This window comes from Mus caroli, chromosome 15, assembly GCF_900094665.2.
Source record: "Mus caroli chromosome 15, CAROLI_EIJ_v1.1, whole genome shotgun sequence".
NCBI classification, from domain to species: Eukaryota; Metazoa; Chordata; class Mammalia; order Rodentia; family Muridae; genus Mus; species Mus caroli.
The window spans coordinates 872,023-889,760 of record NC_034584.1 but is presented as its reverse complement, the minus strand read 5'-3'; the positions used below and the strand labels follow the sequence as shown (position 1 = coordinate 889,760).

Below are 17,738 nucleotides of genomic sequence, written 5' to 3'. Positions count from 1 at the left end.
TCCATGGAAAAATCTTGTCAAGAAGGAAGGAAGGAAGGAAGGAAGGAAGGAAGGAAGGAAGGAAGGAAGGAAGGAAGGAAGGAAGGAAGGAAGGAAAGAAGGAAGGAAAGAAGGAAGGAAGGAAGGAAAGAAGGGAGGAAGGGAGGAAGGCAGCCAAGTCACCAAAAGCAATGGAGAAAAAAAGCAAAAGTAAGCAAATGAGATTCTATCAACTAAACTGCTTCTCCAGAGCAGATCGAACAAGCCACAGTCAAGAATGAAAAAACCGAGTGCAGAGGAGCAAGGCACATGTAGGATGTTCTGAGGGTCTAACAATAAATACACATATGACAAAAGAGTTAATATCCAGAATGTATCTATGGAATTCAAACAATTCAACAGCAAAAGCATCCCTTAAATAATCCAAGTAAAAGTGGGCAACATGGCTGGGTATGGCACCACTTCTTTAATCCTAGCACTCAGGAAGCAGAGGCAGGTGGATTGATGAGTTCAAGGCCAGTCTAGTCTACAGAGCATGTTTCAGTACAGCCAGGGCTACACAGAGAAACCCTGTCTCAAAGCAAGCGAGCAAGCAAACAAGTGGGCAGTATATCTAAACAAGACATGCAAGGGAGACATACAAAAGACCAAATGAAAAATTGGTTTATGAAAATTCACAACATCCTTAATCATTAAAGGAATGAAAATCATAGCCACAATGAAATTCTGGCCTAATCTAGTTCAATTAGCTATTGTCAGAAAGACAAAGCTAACTGCTCTTGTTCTCTCTGCCAAGACCTGTGTCAATGCACAAAGGAAGAAGTGTTGGCATGGATCTAACAGGGGACACTTGGTAGGAACAGAATGGGAAAGCCACTGTGAACCTCGTTGGAAGTTTCCCTCAAAACTTAAAAAAAGAATCACCATATGAGCCAGCAACCTCAGTACAAAGGAGATCAGATCGTCATGCCAACAATACAACCACATTCCCAACTCATAAGAACTAAGAAATAGAAAGAACCTGAATGCCCACCACCTAATGAATGGATACAGAAAACAATGTTCATGCACAATGGAATATTATCTACTAACTAAAAAAAACCAAACAAACAGGAATTCTTGGATTTTGTGGCAACACATACGAAAGTGGAAGTCAATGCTTTAGATGAAATATGCGAGCAGGCTCATTAAAATGAGCGCTGCATGATCTCACTTGCATGGAGAGGAGAAAGAGTATGACATCATAGAAAGGGTGAGTGTAATCCTGGTTCCCCAAGGCTGGGAGCAGGAAGGAGAGAGGGATGAGCTGACTGATCAGTGAGCACTGAGTTATGAGTGAGGATGTGTATTTGCTGCTCCGCAGTGGTGACGGTCTATGTTTATAACAGCGGTGTGTTCTATACCCTAACACTGGGGGAGAGCATTTCAAATGACGGCCTATGTTTATAACAGCGGGGTGTTCTATACCCTAACACTGGGGGAGAGCATTTCAAATGTTCCTATCACAGATGCTTTACTACACAGGAATGTTTACCTTAACTTGAACACAATGCGTATCATATACATATGAAAACATCAAAGTATGCCTCTTAAATAAACAAAATTTCATATCCGCTTAATAATGATAAACAGAGGGGATGGTACTGGGATATCAGAAGGACCGACATTTTCAAGTCTATGCAGATATGAAAAATAGCTCCTCTTCCCCCATGTGTGTATAACAAAAGCAGCAAGATTTTCTGCATTATCCACATGAATAACAAGTAGCTAGATAATAAGGGTCTTATGCTGTATATTCTTTTGCAGCAGAAACCAAAATTTCTGCAGATCTCTGAAGGTGTTACCTGTCAGAGGTTTCCTAGTCTACACAGGAAAAACCAAACAAAACAAAACAAAAGACCTGATTAAGAGCTGTTTGCTTGTTTCACTGGAGTAAGAAATCCTAAAGAGGTCAACTATAAATAAATTCCCTTTCTTCCCCCCTGAGATTATGAGAAAGCTAATTAAAAATGCGCTTTTCAAACAAGGTATTACTGGGAGACTGCCTTTTTTTCCAAAGGGAAATTCAGAAAAGGTTAATAAACAAAAGGCCTTGGAACTGTACCAAGAAGTGGTTACTATGTACATAATGAATTATACAACAAAGTTGTTTCAGAGAAGTCCTTATGCCTTTGTAGGTACAGGCCAAACCTGCGTGCTCAGGAAGTTAAGTGTGAAATCTATGGACGGCACATCAAACACTTTTTGTTAAATGAGTTTCTCTAATTTCTTCTCGGTGTGTTTCATTGTAATTAGTAAATGGGTTCTGTCCTTCACTATTTCAGACTAAAGGACTATATATAGTCCTTTGGTTAACCTTAGGTTAATTGCATCTATCTGTCAACTCTAACAGAAGGTGACTAGTGACTTATAATAAACACTTTTACACACACATACAATAAATAAACACACTTTTAAAGCAGACATAAATAAGTGTAATTATGGAAATTTTAGTAGAAACTCTCCCTGTATGTTCACTGGATTTCCAAGTCTGAGTTTTCTGTGCACTATTATTTACCTGCAGGTAGGATGCAACTAGCTTGCTCTTGTTACATTGCAGTATCTCTAATGCGTGGAATGAAAACCACAGAAGTGAGTCAAGGAGAGAGTAACTGTGAGAGAAGTGTAAGAACAAGGGAGCATCCCTTCCCCACACTGGCTAACATCTGACAAAGAACAGAGACCTTCCAGGACTTCACATGAAGCAGATGAGCAGGGGCTTGTCCTCTGTCCCCTCCTGCTTCTTGGTGTGTCCTCATGTTCCTGTTACATTCCTGACAGCTCTGGCCTGAGTCACATACAGCTTCCTCTTCTCCTCCTGCTCAAATCAGCTCCTTAAATGCAGGGAAATGAGTGGCTGATGCCCTACAACCATTTGTCCACCCAGCCTGTGGTTCCAGGGGCTGCTGGTTCTGCTCACAGAAACACTTACTGCAAAGTCACAGCCTGTGCTCTTCTTGATGTCATCAACAGTCAGGCCTTCCCAGAGCTCGATCAGTGTCAACCCGTTTTTCTTGTCCACGTCAAACACACCCTGTAGGTAAGTCAAGAAAATGACAACCATTTCCATCATGAAAAAATATCACATGGAATAGCTAGGTCTCTGACTTCCTAGAACAGAGATAAGATCCAGAGACAGAAAACCAGGAATGAAAAAAAAGTCCACTATAACTGTTATAAACCATATCAAGTCCTCATCAGTCATTATTCTTGGCTACAATTGGCATCTTCAAGCACTGTACTGCACTTTTTTAAGCTGTCTTGCATTTGTGAAGTCACTGGGTGAAACAATCTGAAGAGGCAATCAATGATCGGAAGAGGGACAGGAATGAACAAAGTGGGAGTGAGGCAGGAGGATAGTTGGGAAGAGAAAGGATAGGGATGATGGGGAGAGGATGCTGGGTGAACGACTGTAGGAAACAACAGAAGACGCTGTAGTACCCAAGAGTACTTATGAAATGAGAGCCCAGCCAACTCACCTAAGTAGCTCTTAAAGTGCTCCCTGGTAAAGCTCTCTAACTTTGAAATTCCCATGAAAACAGGTGGGTCCCAAGAGGAGGGCATGAAAATCCACATCCACACTTTTGGTGAGCTAATCAAATAGCAGTGCTGGTGCCTAAGACAGACAGGAATGCCAACCCTAGCCTGAACAACCCACCCAGCACCATGGCCACATCACCAATTTCTGATGATTTTGCCATAGTAGTAGAAGTCTACAGAGCATCCAGAATAGCTTTATCCTTCATAATTCTTCAGAAGTCTTCTCTGATATTTGCTGGGATTAGTTCTGGAACATGGGGTCCCTTGTCTTGGGGAAGACTATCTTGTTGATAAGCTGTAACTGAGACCCAGCTGCTTCTATGGGGCTTCAAACCCTGTTCTACGGGTCTCTGTGAAGCTCTCATAGGGAGTCTCCTTTCTCAGGCTTAAAGGCTATATCTCTCATGTTTTCTACAGTGGATACAACTTAAATTTAACTATTTTTTTTGTAGCCTTCAATCTTTATTTTCAACTACCTTTGAAGTCAAACCCTAACCCGTCATGTTTAAATACACCATTAGTGAGAAGGCACCATACAGAGGAAAGAGCACTGGCATTTGAGCTGGCCTGTCATACAGCTCTGCTGCACAACAGCTAAGCAACCCGGGGACCCTGTGGTTAGAGAGCACAGGAACCCTTCCCTGGGGCTTAGCACAGGAAACACATAGGATGATAACACATTCTCTGGACCATACCTGGGACAGGATGCTGTTATTACTTAGCAGACTGACTAAGCCAATCAGCTGTCACCAGTCTTTTACTTCCAGAAGAAGTATCACAGGATGCAAAACCTTCATCATTTTTTTCCAGCAGAAATGTTTGTTCAGTGAGTGGGAAATGCTGATTTTGGGATTTTTGGTCTATAGATTCTCTTAGTTGCCTTTATTCTGGTACAAAACTTTTTAAATGGGTATTTTTCTTTTGTAGAAAGTCTGTCTAGAGCACCATTCAAACAATCTGCTGCTTTTTCATGTATTATAAACAACTATAGATTTATAAAAATAGAGAAAAAGGACACTCTCCCCTGGATCGAGATGTAGACATGATAATTGTGGTATCATTAATATGGAGCTTCAGGAATCAGGGAGGTAAGACTGCAAAATGGCTAAATGATTTTAAAAAACAAACAAACAGCTCTTTTACTACCATTATAACCAGGCTCTAATTAACTCTCAGATTATACAGAAGGTCAACCATCGATAGATTCCTGAAAGATGGAAACCTGAAACATTTAGAAAGAGTTTCGTTTAGTAGTCTAAGGGACAACAAAAATTTGATACAAACAGAGAGTAAAAACCTAAAGGCCAAACTGCTAATCAAAAATGATACTGAAACTACCTTGTCTAACAGGTAAGTTAATTACTTTATTACTACCATAACTGCTACATTATGAATTGGAGGGTTAATTTCAGCCAGGTGCTGATAGGGAAGCCATCTATTATAACCTGATCCATGTGACAGGAAACAACTACAATTGCTTTCAAAGGGCAACCTAATGGAATTCTCCTTGGAGTGGATTATAGAATCATGCATCTTATGCATCCTCACCCTCTCATCCAGCATCCTCTACACAGCACCTGCCCTGCTAGACTCAGGAAGGTAAACAAGAGAGGGTAGGCCAAGCAAGGGCAGGCCAAACGAGGGTAGGCAAGGGCAGGGCAACATGGAGAGGGCCTGACTCAAGGGGTGAAAGAAAGCTCAGATTTGGAAAGAATATTGCTAGAAAACCCCTGATGAAGGCTACCACCATATTGAAATCAGGATAGAGAATAGCTGTCTTAACTGCAAAGCAAAGGATTGTCTCAATAGGTCCTGTACATAGCTTAGAGGAGACTCAAGAAATAACAATGGCTGATACACTTGCTCTTCTGCCATTGGGTAATTATGCACATTTATGGAATCCATACAAACACTCTCAGGAATGCAAGACCAGATGGAAACTTCCTTGAAAATGCAGCTTCTGGGAAGTGTTTTATACTTAGCCTATTGCAGAGTGTGCTTTAGGGTGTTCACATCCTGTAAAAAAAGCTAGTAAGCCAGATACTGTGAGACACTGCCATACAGCTCTGGTCAAAAGAAGAGAGACATTACTGAGGAGTGGGGGAAATCCAGACAAGCAATTCTGTCCTGTGTCTTCAAGAAAACCACCTTCCCAGATGACTTATGAGAATCATGACGTTCCCACATGGTACGTTTAAATCTGAGAAAGGAAACTGGCTGTGGAGGACAGCAGGCCCAAATATTCCTCTGATATGAGCAACTTTATACTGTATAATAGGCCAAAATTGTCCATTTAGGAATCAAAATACAGAGGCATGGAAGGGGCAGATGTGTTCTGGAGTCCACTTCATAAGAAGGTGAGGCTCTGCCAGAATCTGACCACAGATACGGATACTTGCAGCCTACAATTGGACTGAGCACAGGGACCCCAACAGAGCAAGAACTGGAGGAGCTGAACAGGTTTGCAACCCCATAGGAAGAACAATATCAGCCAGCCAGACCCTCCAGAGTTCTCAGGGACTAAAATACCAACCAAAGAAGAGCCATGGCTCCAGCTATATATGTAGCAGAGGATAGCCTTATCTGGCATCAATGGGAGGGTAGGTCCTTGGTCCTTTGATGGCTCAATGCCCCAGTGTAGGGGAAGGGGAGGGCAGGGAAGGCAGAAGTGGGTGAATTTGTGGGGGAGCAACCTCATAGGGGCAGGGGGGATGGGGTTGGGGGTTTCCCGAGGGGAGACCTGGAAAGAGGATAACATTTGAAATGAAGTATCCACACGTTGGTCTTCCTTCTTCTTGATTTTCTTGTGTTTTGCAAATTGTATCTTGGGAATTCTAAGTTTCTGGGCTAATATCCACTTATCAGTGAGTGCCTCACAGTCATCTATAGGATGGAACACAGGGCCCCCAATGGAGAAGCTAGAGAAAGTACCCAAGGAGCTGAAGGGGTCTGCAACCCTATAGGTGGAACAACAATATGAACTAACCAGTAACCCCCAGAGCTCGTGTCTCTAGCTGCATATGTATCAGAAGATGGCCTAGTCAGCCATCATTGGAAAGAGAGGCCCATTGGTCTTGCAAACTTTATATGCCTCAGTACGGGGATTGCCAGGGCCAAGAAGTGGGAGTGTGTGGGTAGGGGAGCAGGGCGGGGAGGGGGGGCGGCATAGGGAACTTTCAGGATAGCATTTGAAATGCAAATAAAGAAAATATCTAATAAAAAAAATCCAAATGTAAGCATTAACATACATCTTTTCTGGTTAATGCACACTGCGAAAGCTATCCAGGATTAGAGTTCCAGTGTGTGTGTGATTCCAGAGAACTGCGCATGAACAAGTCTACAGTTAGAAACAGTAATATTCCCATTCCCTCCATCCACAGACCAATGTAATCTCATGACTACTGATGTGATATAACTTCAGATGGTGATTTTAAAAAGTCTCAAATGTGTCTCCAAATAAAACAAGAGGGACGATGGTAAATGTGCACAGAGGCAAGAAGAGCGGACTTTACCTTTTCTGTAATGATGCGGTTGACACACTGTTTGCCTGTCAGTGGTAATGTACATTTCTCCATGATTTTATGAGCATTTCCCTGTTTGAAAGGACAATGAGAAAACGTTAACAACATTATTTAGAAAATAATTCCTGCTTAGAACTGGTGTGACTGTAGGAAAACCAGGAGCTAGTAGAGACATCAACTTTTAAGAAGCAGCTGTTTCCAAAATTTTGTCAAGCCCTCCTCCCTCTTTAGGTAGCTATCACCCCTGGAATAACTTGGAGAGGACTGCTACAAGTTACCAAATACTTAAGAGGCTTACCAGGGAAACATTGTTCTACCTGTATGTACCCTCCAGCCTCAATTTCTGAACCACATGACGGGCAGTTCCAAGTACAACATCCCCTCATTATTCTCCTCCACAGAATGGTCCTTTAAAAAAAAGATCTGTCGTTGTTTGCCAAGAGTAGGAAGGACACAAAAAACAAGCATGTGACCCAACCTTCCTCTTCTAAAACAGGGCTAATTCTATTCATTAAGAAATATAATAATAACAACAGATGCACAGAAAACAGCAAGGCCTTGCTTCCTTTAACTGGAAAACATGTCAATTTTGTATTTTTATGTATTTTTCTCCTACATTTAAAGCATTATATTTAGCATGCTATTTATTCCTCAATGTCAAATTTAGACATCCACTTGTGATATGTGAACACCTAATTTTCTTACAGGTCCCACTTGTAGCCCCAAAGTCCCCATGATGCTTTTCAGGCCTCCCAGGGAGGGCTGTCACGATTTGTTGTTAATTTCAAGCATCTGAATTGATTCTATTCTTACCTAGTGATCATGGAAAGCAGACCCCTGCAGAGCCAAGTGACCCCACAGGCTGTGCTCACTTTCTCTGGGGCTATTGCCCACCCCCCCCCACCAATTGTTTGGGCTTAAGTTTGCTCATTAATAAAACACATGACCTGGCTTAAATGAACCTTTTCTTTTCCAGGTTTCTTTTAGCCACAGTTCCTTTTCTTCCAACAGAAAACCGACGAGGAATTATGAGCAGAAGCCAGGTTTTACCCATTAACCCCTTCCTGAGCTCCATGCTGACCCCAGCGTAGAAGTGGCTTCTTAGTGCTTCCATGGAGCCCAGCAGGAAGCCCAGCTGTAAGCTCCATCAGCTCTGACCTCTTCCAGTTATGATTAAACTCCTGCTTAACTTCAGAGCACTAAGCTGGTAAATGAACATTTCCTTTGAGCTGTAGACTGGCCTAGTGCACTGTGGGTCTTGTCTTAAAAACAGTCAAATACTTCTGCTTTCTTGTGGATCTAAACATACCAAATACAACAGATGTTGCCACCATCATTTGGCTGTTTTGCCTGCTTAAGCATCCACCTATGAGTTAGTTTAGATCTCTCCCCCGACTGGTGTCAAACCACGTACACGGTCAGAGGCAATGCATTTCTGATAACTCAATCTAATTATGATTTTGCTCCATATAGTAACTTGTCAACTATGCAGTGTACTTAGAGTTAAGAAGACTATGGTATGTGTAAGTCAGTGCAAGTCATAAAGGTATTCTAAACTTTCTGAATGGATGCATGGACAGATATATGAATAAATGAGTGAATGAATGAATGAATGGGAATAGAAATAAAATGGAAGACTATTATAAGTCTTGGATGGGCTTTTTTTAAAAAGACAAACTATTACCTTAACTTACCCAAACTAGTGTTGACTACATGTCAAGTAGCTAGATATTACATCTTCAAAAACAAGTTGTTTCTAGATCTATAAGGAAAGTGGCAGATATAAAATTAAAAATCTCCTCTCCTCTTTTTGTCTACTGTCACCCACCTTGTGAGATTTCAAATTCTTTATGTCACGGAAGCTAAATTTAACAGCAGAAATTAATGATGAACATTGAGTTTCTATAGCTGTCAGGTTCTCTTACATTTAATATACCTCAAATAAGACGTGCCACAGTGCATTCCAAGTCCGACTTCTAATGGAGTGAACAGTCTGCAGGCCTCCAAGAAACACTTCCCACAGGAAGCTCTTGCTTTGCTCTCATTACTTGAAGAAGAGGCGCATTGAGTGTGAAGGCAGCCATGTGGATTTTAATGAACAAGCAATCCCGTTTTAGGAGGAATGATGACTGTCACCAGGACAATAGTAATGGGGCCCTACCAACACAGACCTTTTATAAACCACTTTCTGCATAAATAATATAGCATAGGTAGGAATGGTGTAGATGTCTCACCAAGGAATTTTTATACAAAACCTGGTCCTGCTCATACTTACTATCTGTGCAAGACCAGTGTGTTCATACTTTTCTTGCCTGTCTCACTTTACAGTATTAGATTTAAATTAAATGCAGCATCCAACCCTTTTATGAACTGTTAGCTGCTGTTGTTTATACAACCTATAATTAAAATTCATGTATCCTACTGTCTTAGTCAGGGTTTGTATTCCTGCACAAAACATCATGACCAAGAAGCAAGTTGGGGAGGAAAGGGTTTATTCAGCTTACACTTCCACATTGCTGTTCATCATCAAAGGAAGTCAGGACAGGAACTCACACAGGGCAGGAACCTGGAGGCAGGAGCTGATGCAGAGATCATGGAGGGGTACTGCCTACTGAAGTGTTTCTCCTGGCTTGCTCAGCTTGCTTTCTAATAGAACCCAGGACTACCGGCCCATGGATGGCACCACCCACAATGAGTCCTCCCACCCTAGGTTACTAGTTGAGAAAATGCCTTACAGCTGGATCTCATGGAAACATTTCCTCAAGGGAGGCTCATTTCTTTGTGATAACTCCAGCTTGTGTCAAGATGACACACAAAACCAGCTACTATACCTACCAAGAAATTCTTTATGAGCTTCTAAGTCCCTTCATGAAGTCTGACATAGAAATAAGCAAGGAATGGGCTAAATTAATTTCCTCAGAACCACAGAACACGGTACATATTTGGAGACACATCAGAAGGTTCAGCACACCTAGAAACCAGTGCTTGCTTGGTATATTTGTACAGTTAGAGCAATACACTAGATGATTCCATTCACATTTAGCTCCAAGACAGAGCAGAGATCAAGGAGAGATGGAAAATAACATGCACACAGATGATAAATGTCACTACTGCAGTGCAATCACAGGTTGGCTCTCAAGACAAACTGTGACTAACTCCCACATTAGCGCTTTCCCAAGCATGCCTCGCCTCCCCTCGCCTCACTGTATAGTGTGACAGCTGCATACATCAGTGATTCACAGAGCAGGAGCAATCGCTGATTTTGAACGTTTAAAAATAAATTCTAATAAAGACTGTCGGTACAGTGTGGTGGCATCAAACACACTGCAGGAGTCCACAGACTAGTACTCTCATTTAATGGAGACCTGGAGGCATTTATCTGGACTTTTAAATTCTCTGGGTTGTAATCCCCTGTTGCCTTGATCTGCTTTCCTGCGACACTGAAGGTGCACTGAATGAGGAGGGGTTGAACTGATGTTTAAAAAACAAAAGCAGGGGGAACAGGATCAGATATGGGCTGGGGGTGGGGCAGGAGAGAAGTACAGAAAGCCAAAAAAAAAAAAATGGAAATAAGCAGCCTCAGGGGAGGAGGGACCCTCTAGAAAATACCAGAGACCTGGGAGGTGAGAGCCTCTCCAAACGCATGGGGAGTGACCTTAGCCAAAATGTCCAACATTAGGGAGAGTCCACCTCCAGTAGATAGACAAGGCCTCAATTGGAGGGACTAGGTTACTAACCCACAGTTAAAATTTCTGATCCAGAATGTTCATGCCTATGATAAGAACTGCAGGGACAAAAATGGAGAAGAGACTGAAGGAAAGGTGGTCCAATGAGTCTCATGGGGGTGGGGGTTGTACCAAGGCTTGACACTATTACTGATGCTATGATGTGCTTACAAACAAGAGCCTAGCATGGCTGTTCTCTGAGAGGCCCTACTAGCAGCTGACTCAGACAGAAGCAGATAAGTATCTGCTACCCAAACATTGGACTGAAGTCAGGGACCCCCTATAGTTGAATCAGGAGAAGGATTAAAGAATCTGAAGGGGAGAGTGACCCCATAGGCAGAGTAGCAGTCTCAACTAACCCAGACCCCAGGGAGCTCCCAGAGATTGAGCCACCAGGAGCAAGCACCAACTGTCTAAGTCCCCTGGCACATAAATAGCAGAAGTCTACCAGATCTGGCCTCAGTGGGAGAAGATGCACTTAATCCTCCCAGGATTAAGGCCGCAGGGAAGGGGGTGGCCTGGTGTCAGGGGGCACTCTTTCTAAGGCAAGGAGGAAGAAGAATGGGATGAGAACTGTGGGAGGGGGACTGAGTGGAATGGCATCTTAATACCATCATAAACTTGACTGATTCCTAAACTCCATTGCTTCTGTTTCCCTGACATCTTTCTCTTCTTCAAGACCTTAGGTACTTCACAATTTTGTTTTTCAATGACTGGTGCCTCAGAACTTTCTAGAATTTGCTTCCTTGGTAGTTCTTTAATTCTTTAGATTGCTACATGTAATCCTAGAACTATGTTTTTCAGTGATGAGCAACTCTGGTTAAATAATAATATCTCATGCTACCATAGCAGTACATTTCAGGGCATCAAAATGAATTTAATCTCATATAACCAGCTATAACCAGCTCTTTTTTGTTTGTTTGTTTGTTTTTGTTTTGTTTTTTGAGATAGGGTTTCTCTGTGTAGCCCTGGCTATCCTGGAACTCACTCTGTAGACCAGGCTGGCCTTGGACTCAGAAATCCGCCTGCCTCTGCCTCCCGAGTGCTGGGATTAAAGGTGTGCGCCACCTCACCCGGCTACCAGCTCATTTTTTACACAACAGAATGTTCTAGGAATTTGTCATTCCCATGTCACCAGGCGCTGGGAAAATGCAGCAAATCACAACTCATCACCTCAGAGTCAAATGGACACAGCCAACGACAGCTGTCAGAGTAGCCTCTCCAATATACCTCACATAGTATCCACTCCAGCGTCCCAAGGGCATCCTCAGCATGAGGGCCTTGTTTGATGCTCTGTTCTTCCTTCCCCCTCCACTATCCATGTTATGATGTTCATCTCCTATCAATTCCTAACAGGTCTGAGCTTGCTCAAAGTTCGGCAGAGACCATTCATCTCTGCATCTACAGAAACGAGAACACTAAATGCACCAAAATGACCAATGTGCTTTTGGATATTGCAATGTGGTCCAGAGAACTCTGACAGAGTTGGGGTTACAAAATACCATGTGACTAAGTAAGTACCTGTGGGCTGCCTGGGGCATCTTTCTAGCTCTCAGAAATACACTTCCATCTTTGCAGTATCTCTGAGCTCAACAAAAATTCACCTAACAGAAGGACTTGAAAGGAGATCACAAGATTTGTGGGGGAAGAGGGCAAAAGCAAGGAGCAAAGACACACCGGGGCTGCAATGTAAAGCACAGAACATCAAAAGGAGGAATAAAATGGATTTCTGCCTCTTCTACTGGCCCCTAACTAATCACTAATCGGCAAAGCTTGTTATAAGCTACCAGATGCTGAACTCTGTAGAAAATATATAATCTTTGGTACAAGGAAGCCAATATCAAGACTCTCTTTAACCTCAACTCAGTATCACAGAAGCCTGCTTGTCCACATGCCCAGTGCCTTCTCCCTAACCACCCCTCACCATAATGGTGAAAGCAAACGAACTATTTTCTACATACACGTACACTTCATTGCGAAATGCTGTGCTTGCTACAATTACATGACTGGCAGGTTACTGTGAAGACTGAGGTGGGACATAACAAAAATGCATTGGCTAAATGAGGAAAATCAGTTGAGTAGAGTACCGGGCCAGGAGGAGCTTGCTCTTACTGAGTTTATCCTCATGGGACATTTTAGCCTTTCTGGGTACCTATTCAGTTCTCAAGGGGCACTGGTGGAGACCGTCTGTTTGCACAGAGACATTTTGCAATTCCTGAATTTTGTTACTCTGCCTATGCCTATGCAACTCATTTAAAAAATACAAGGTTCAATCCCAGTCCTTTTAATAGCTGCTATGACAAAGTGTTTCAGATAATTAAGTAGTGCAAGTTAACAGTCAATCAATCAAACTCATAGTCATGTCAGATACTACTCTGGATTTCACAAAAATATACATCCTGGGTTGTACAGATAATAGGTAGCTGGAGACAAGCAATGTTTGCTTGTTCAGATATGCAATAAATAGATAGATGGTCTTCAAAAGCATCAGAAATCTACAGAATATGGCATCTAAAACCATTTCATTGTTAAAAGATCTTTTGATTATGAGACAGAGTTATTCTTGACAATACCCCCATTTCACATCAAAGAAAATGATGAGCATCAATAACTTCTATACTTCAATTATGGCAAACTAGCCACTGGGGAAAAAGGCCCCAACTTTATCTGCAGCAGAATACTGTCCAAATAGGACAAATGGTTGCAGGATAGTCAACTACTAAGCTCTGCCAAAAGAGGGTAAGCTAGCCCTTCATAATTCCTGCTTCACTTAAAGTCTGTCAGATGTTCTGGGCCAGAAGACTGAAGATAGATATTCCAATGTTGTAAGGAATATTGTAAGCTGTCTTTGTCATTTCTATGATATTTAGAAGCTCCATCACTGTGCTTTCTGCATACTAAAATAATATTTACCCCTTCTCAAATTTCTGATGAGGTCGCAGTCTCACAATTAAACTTAAGTTGTTAAGGACTTAAGAAGATGTTCTAGGTCTAAAAAGATAATAAACTATTTAAATACAAAATTCTAACTCACCAAGATAGGATAGATGATAAAAAAAAAATCTTTATCTATCTAAATTGCCAAATGTGGGGAATTGCAGGCTGGTATCTAGTTGAGCTGAGGGTAGGTGAATTATGACCATCGGGGTTCAGACCTCAGCTCGACTGGATACCAGCCTACAATTCCCCACAGCCAAATATAATATACTGGACATTATAAATATATATCATGTTTTATAATTTTCATATATTCAATTTATATCTGAGAGAAAAGGAGCCTTTTATTGGACTAAAAGGCAAAACTGTTGAGGTTTGGTCTGGTACTATGCATTGTAATGCTAAGTGCAGGGCCCCCAAGACCTGGTTACCCCATAGATGAGAGTCTGCAGGTAGACCCAAGTGACACTATGTGACCTTGCCCGGAAGTTATTTCTGATTGGTAAATAAAGATGTCTCTAGCCTATAGCTGGGCAGAATTGAGATAGGCCGTGCTTGGTATTAAGGAGCACGCCACCATAGGTCAAATGAGTCATGAAACAATGGCCATGTGGGTTGGCTATTTGGAGTTAAGAGAAGCCCAGATGGAACACAGCAAATTATATAATGGGAGTATTGATTGGGAAATAAACACAATAGTATAGAAGGTAGATATCTGCCCAGTACTACAGTTGTTTAAGGCATATTATAAAGATAAAAGGTGTATATGTGTTTTATCCAGGAACTAAATGGTCAAAGGTGGGGTAGAAACCTCAGATTGGGATTAAATATTTCTACAATTACGAGTGATCTTTATATGTAGATAAAATAGGAGTTAATAATCACAGGGATCCTCTCAAGGGAAGAGTAGCCAACTAAGACAATGGGTGTACCAAGCCAGTTCCCTGTGAAGAAGCTTCAGGGTTGAGGCCCTGTCTCTTCGACAGGCCCTCGTGCTGGTGAAGCTTCCACTCTCTGTAAAGGCCGAACCCTGCCATCTTCAGCATCGGCATAGCAGAGCTCAGGGACAGGTAGCAAATCTTTTCCACTCACAAAAAAGAGTGACAACCTAGTTTTCCTCAGTCTACCTTTTTGACTCCCTTTAAAAAACTATAGCATTTAGCCGGGCGTGGTGGCGCACGCCTTTAATCCCAGCACTCGGGAGGCAGAGGCAGGCGGATTTCTGAGTTCGAGGCCAGCCTGGTCTACAAAGTGAGTTCCAGGAAAGCCAGGGCTATACAGAGAAACCCTGTCTCGAAAAACCAAAAAAAAAAAAAATATATATATATATATATATATATAGCATTTCATTGGCCACTTATATAACCCAAACTTATATAGTTTAAAATTATTAGCTTAATTATAGTCCATAAGACATATTTTAAAGCTTTTACTGGATGTTAGATTGTGTCATGTCCACATTCAAGGCTTATTTGTTTCTCAAGGATTTCTATCATAAGAGAGATATACAAAGGTAAACACATGTAAATATGTCTGTGTTCCTAGTTTAATATTATGATGGTACCAGGGCCATGTGTGTGCTAAGTGTACATTTTACTACAAAGTTACACATACCTCAGGCCCCTCAGAATTTTTATTTATTTTTTAAGTAGACTATTTGTCTTCTAAACTATAGAGACTAATGAACAGTCAGTACAGAAAGAAATGAGAAGCCTCTGAGGATGGTAGAAACAGCAGCAGAAACTACCGCTAACCCTGAGTCAGTCCAAAACAAAAGCACACTTTATCAAATTGACAGTACTTTACAGTGTTGCCAGAAATTACCACAGAAATCTTTTACATTTGTTGCTTTAAGTAACACATTTGATCTAAAATAAATGAGCTTAATAAGTTTCAGTCCATTTTTATAATTCTCTTTCAGAATAAAAAGAAAAAGGAAAGAGGAGATAAAATCAGCATCAAAATATCTACATGAGACCTGTGCTCCTGGATAGATTAGACTAAACCAGAAAAATCATTCCCAAAGATTTATTCTCAACTTCATAACAACACAATTATGATTCCTGATACTCCCTCAGACCCAAATCTCTCACTGAGAAAATATACCTCTTCCTCAGAAACAGAGCTCTCTTTAGTGTTCTTAAAAGCAGAGCTTCTTCCTTTGCTTGCTTACAGTAAATGTTAAGTGCAACTCCAGTGCTTTGCCCTCGGGTAGAAGCCTGGGACCAGATTTCAGCATTCAGTACTTAGAAGGAGGTGCTTGGTCCCCAATGTTGGCGGTGATGGCACTGTCAGGAAAGTTTTGCAAAGGCAGAGGTGGTTTAGAGGTCGAACATCCAGACTCCGGGACTAGTCTTACTCTCTTTCCATTTGATTCTGACTGGAATATTTAATCTCTATGGAGTTTGGTTTGTCTATCTGTGGAATGGAAATAATAAGATCTGCAACGATGAGATGAAAACAATGAGCACCAACAACTTGGAAGGGTTAAGAGTGCTCGACGTGCTCAGAGAATCATGATCTGAAGTATGAATCAATTCAACAAGAATTCGCCGAGCCTGACAAATATTTTCTATACTCTAACAGAATGGCACCATTGTGCCCCATTTTCATAACACACAGAGTCCAGGCTCTTGCAGAGCTTCTCGATTTCTGATGAAGAGGGGTGGGAAGAGGTCTGTAGAAAGGCACTGAGAGAAAGCCTCTCTGGTACCTTGTGCTTCAGTGATGTGTGTGGGTGAGCCACACAGGTTGTCTAAGGGAGATCATTCAAAGCACACATAATACTGAGGACAAAAACCTTGATGTAGGACTCTGCTTGGAATGTTTCAGACTTTCAAGAAGGGAGGCCACAGGAGACAAAGGCTTTCTAGAATCACCTATTGAAATACAATGGTTAGTACAAAAACAATGTTTTAAATAGTACCCCAACATGGCATAGAAGATGTAAAGCTCAGAGGCGCAGAGATGGAGCTCCAAATCCTGTTGGGAACTTATAAGGAAAGGAACTGGACACCATCTGTGGATCCGAAGCAGCTGAGCAGCAATGGATCTCAGCCCAGTGTTTAAAGGCCTTTGGAAATCAGACAAAATGAGAGAAGGGCAGAGTACTTTCGCTGGATTCACCATTAAATTATAACTCAAACAGTCCAGACATCACAAATGTTCAAATAGCATCGATCCCAGCCCAGTGACATAGAGGGGGGAGGTTTGAAATCGCTGCCTGCCACTGGGCTACTAAGCATCCAGGGGAAAAAATAGTAACACAAAATCTGAGGAAATGAAAACAGAGAGAGCTCACATTCTAAGATTACTTAGTTTCAAAGCCTTTACTGATGGCTTTCTCACCAAAGCAATGGGAGGTATGGTTAGGGAAAGGGGCACAAAGGTTCCTGGAAGGGACAAATCTGGACAAGATGGGGAGAGGCAGGACAATGTGCAGACTACCTGTGATTAAGGCAGACATAGGCTGACGGAGATGGGATCAAACTCCTAACCCAGCCACTTTCCTGCAGTGGCTTGCCTACATTCTGAACTTACTCAGAGGCCCTCCAAGAAAGTAAGACTAAGTAAGGCACATGTCCAGCGGCAAAGGACCCAAGTTCTTCTTTATTGCCTTTCCAGTTTTAAGGGACAGAAGGCAGAATAGGTCAAAGATGAAAAGAAGAAAGGTTTGTGTGTAAGGAATTGTCCAAGAGTTAACTTTTTAAAAGCACTATACTTTCTAAAACAAAGAGAGATGGAAGGAAGGACAGCAAGAAAGCACTATCTGTACAATTCTGCCTTGGTATTATTATATCCCAACCTCAGTAAAAACAGCATCCCAGTTGGATGCTCGCACCTGCTGGTGGCCCCAGAAGTTGCCAGAAGGCAGGGAGTCACTTGGAAGTAGCACCAGCAGACAGCCAGTCTTGCAAAGTTTCCTTTGTTCTCATTAAAACAATAAGAGAGGAAGGAAGGAAGGAAGGAAGGAAGGAAGGAAGGAAGGAAGGAAGGG

At 41.9% G+C, this 17,738-nt stretch overlaps 1 protein-coding gene across 1 annotated transcript in view; it reads right to left on the bottom strand.

The window, feature by feature from the left end:
* Positions 1–17,738, bottom strand: part of Oxct1 (3-oxoacid CoA-transferase 1) — a 124,446-nt gene that overhangs the window by 4,883 nt on the left and 101,825 nt on the right. The window contains exons 15-16 of the mRNA XM_021182934.2: positions 7,071–7,151; positions 2,951–3,052 (exon numbers count right to left, since the gene is read on the bottom strand). Coding sequence (XP_021038593.1) covers positions 2,951–3,052; positions 7,071–7,151 — 183 coding nt within the window. The remainder of the gene's footprint in view (positions 1–2,950; positions 3,053–7,070; positions 7,152–17,738) is intronic.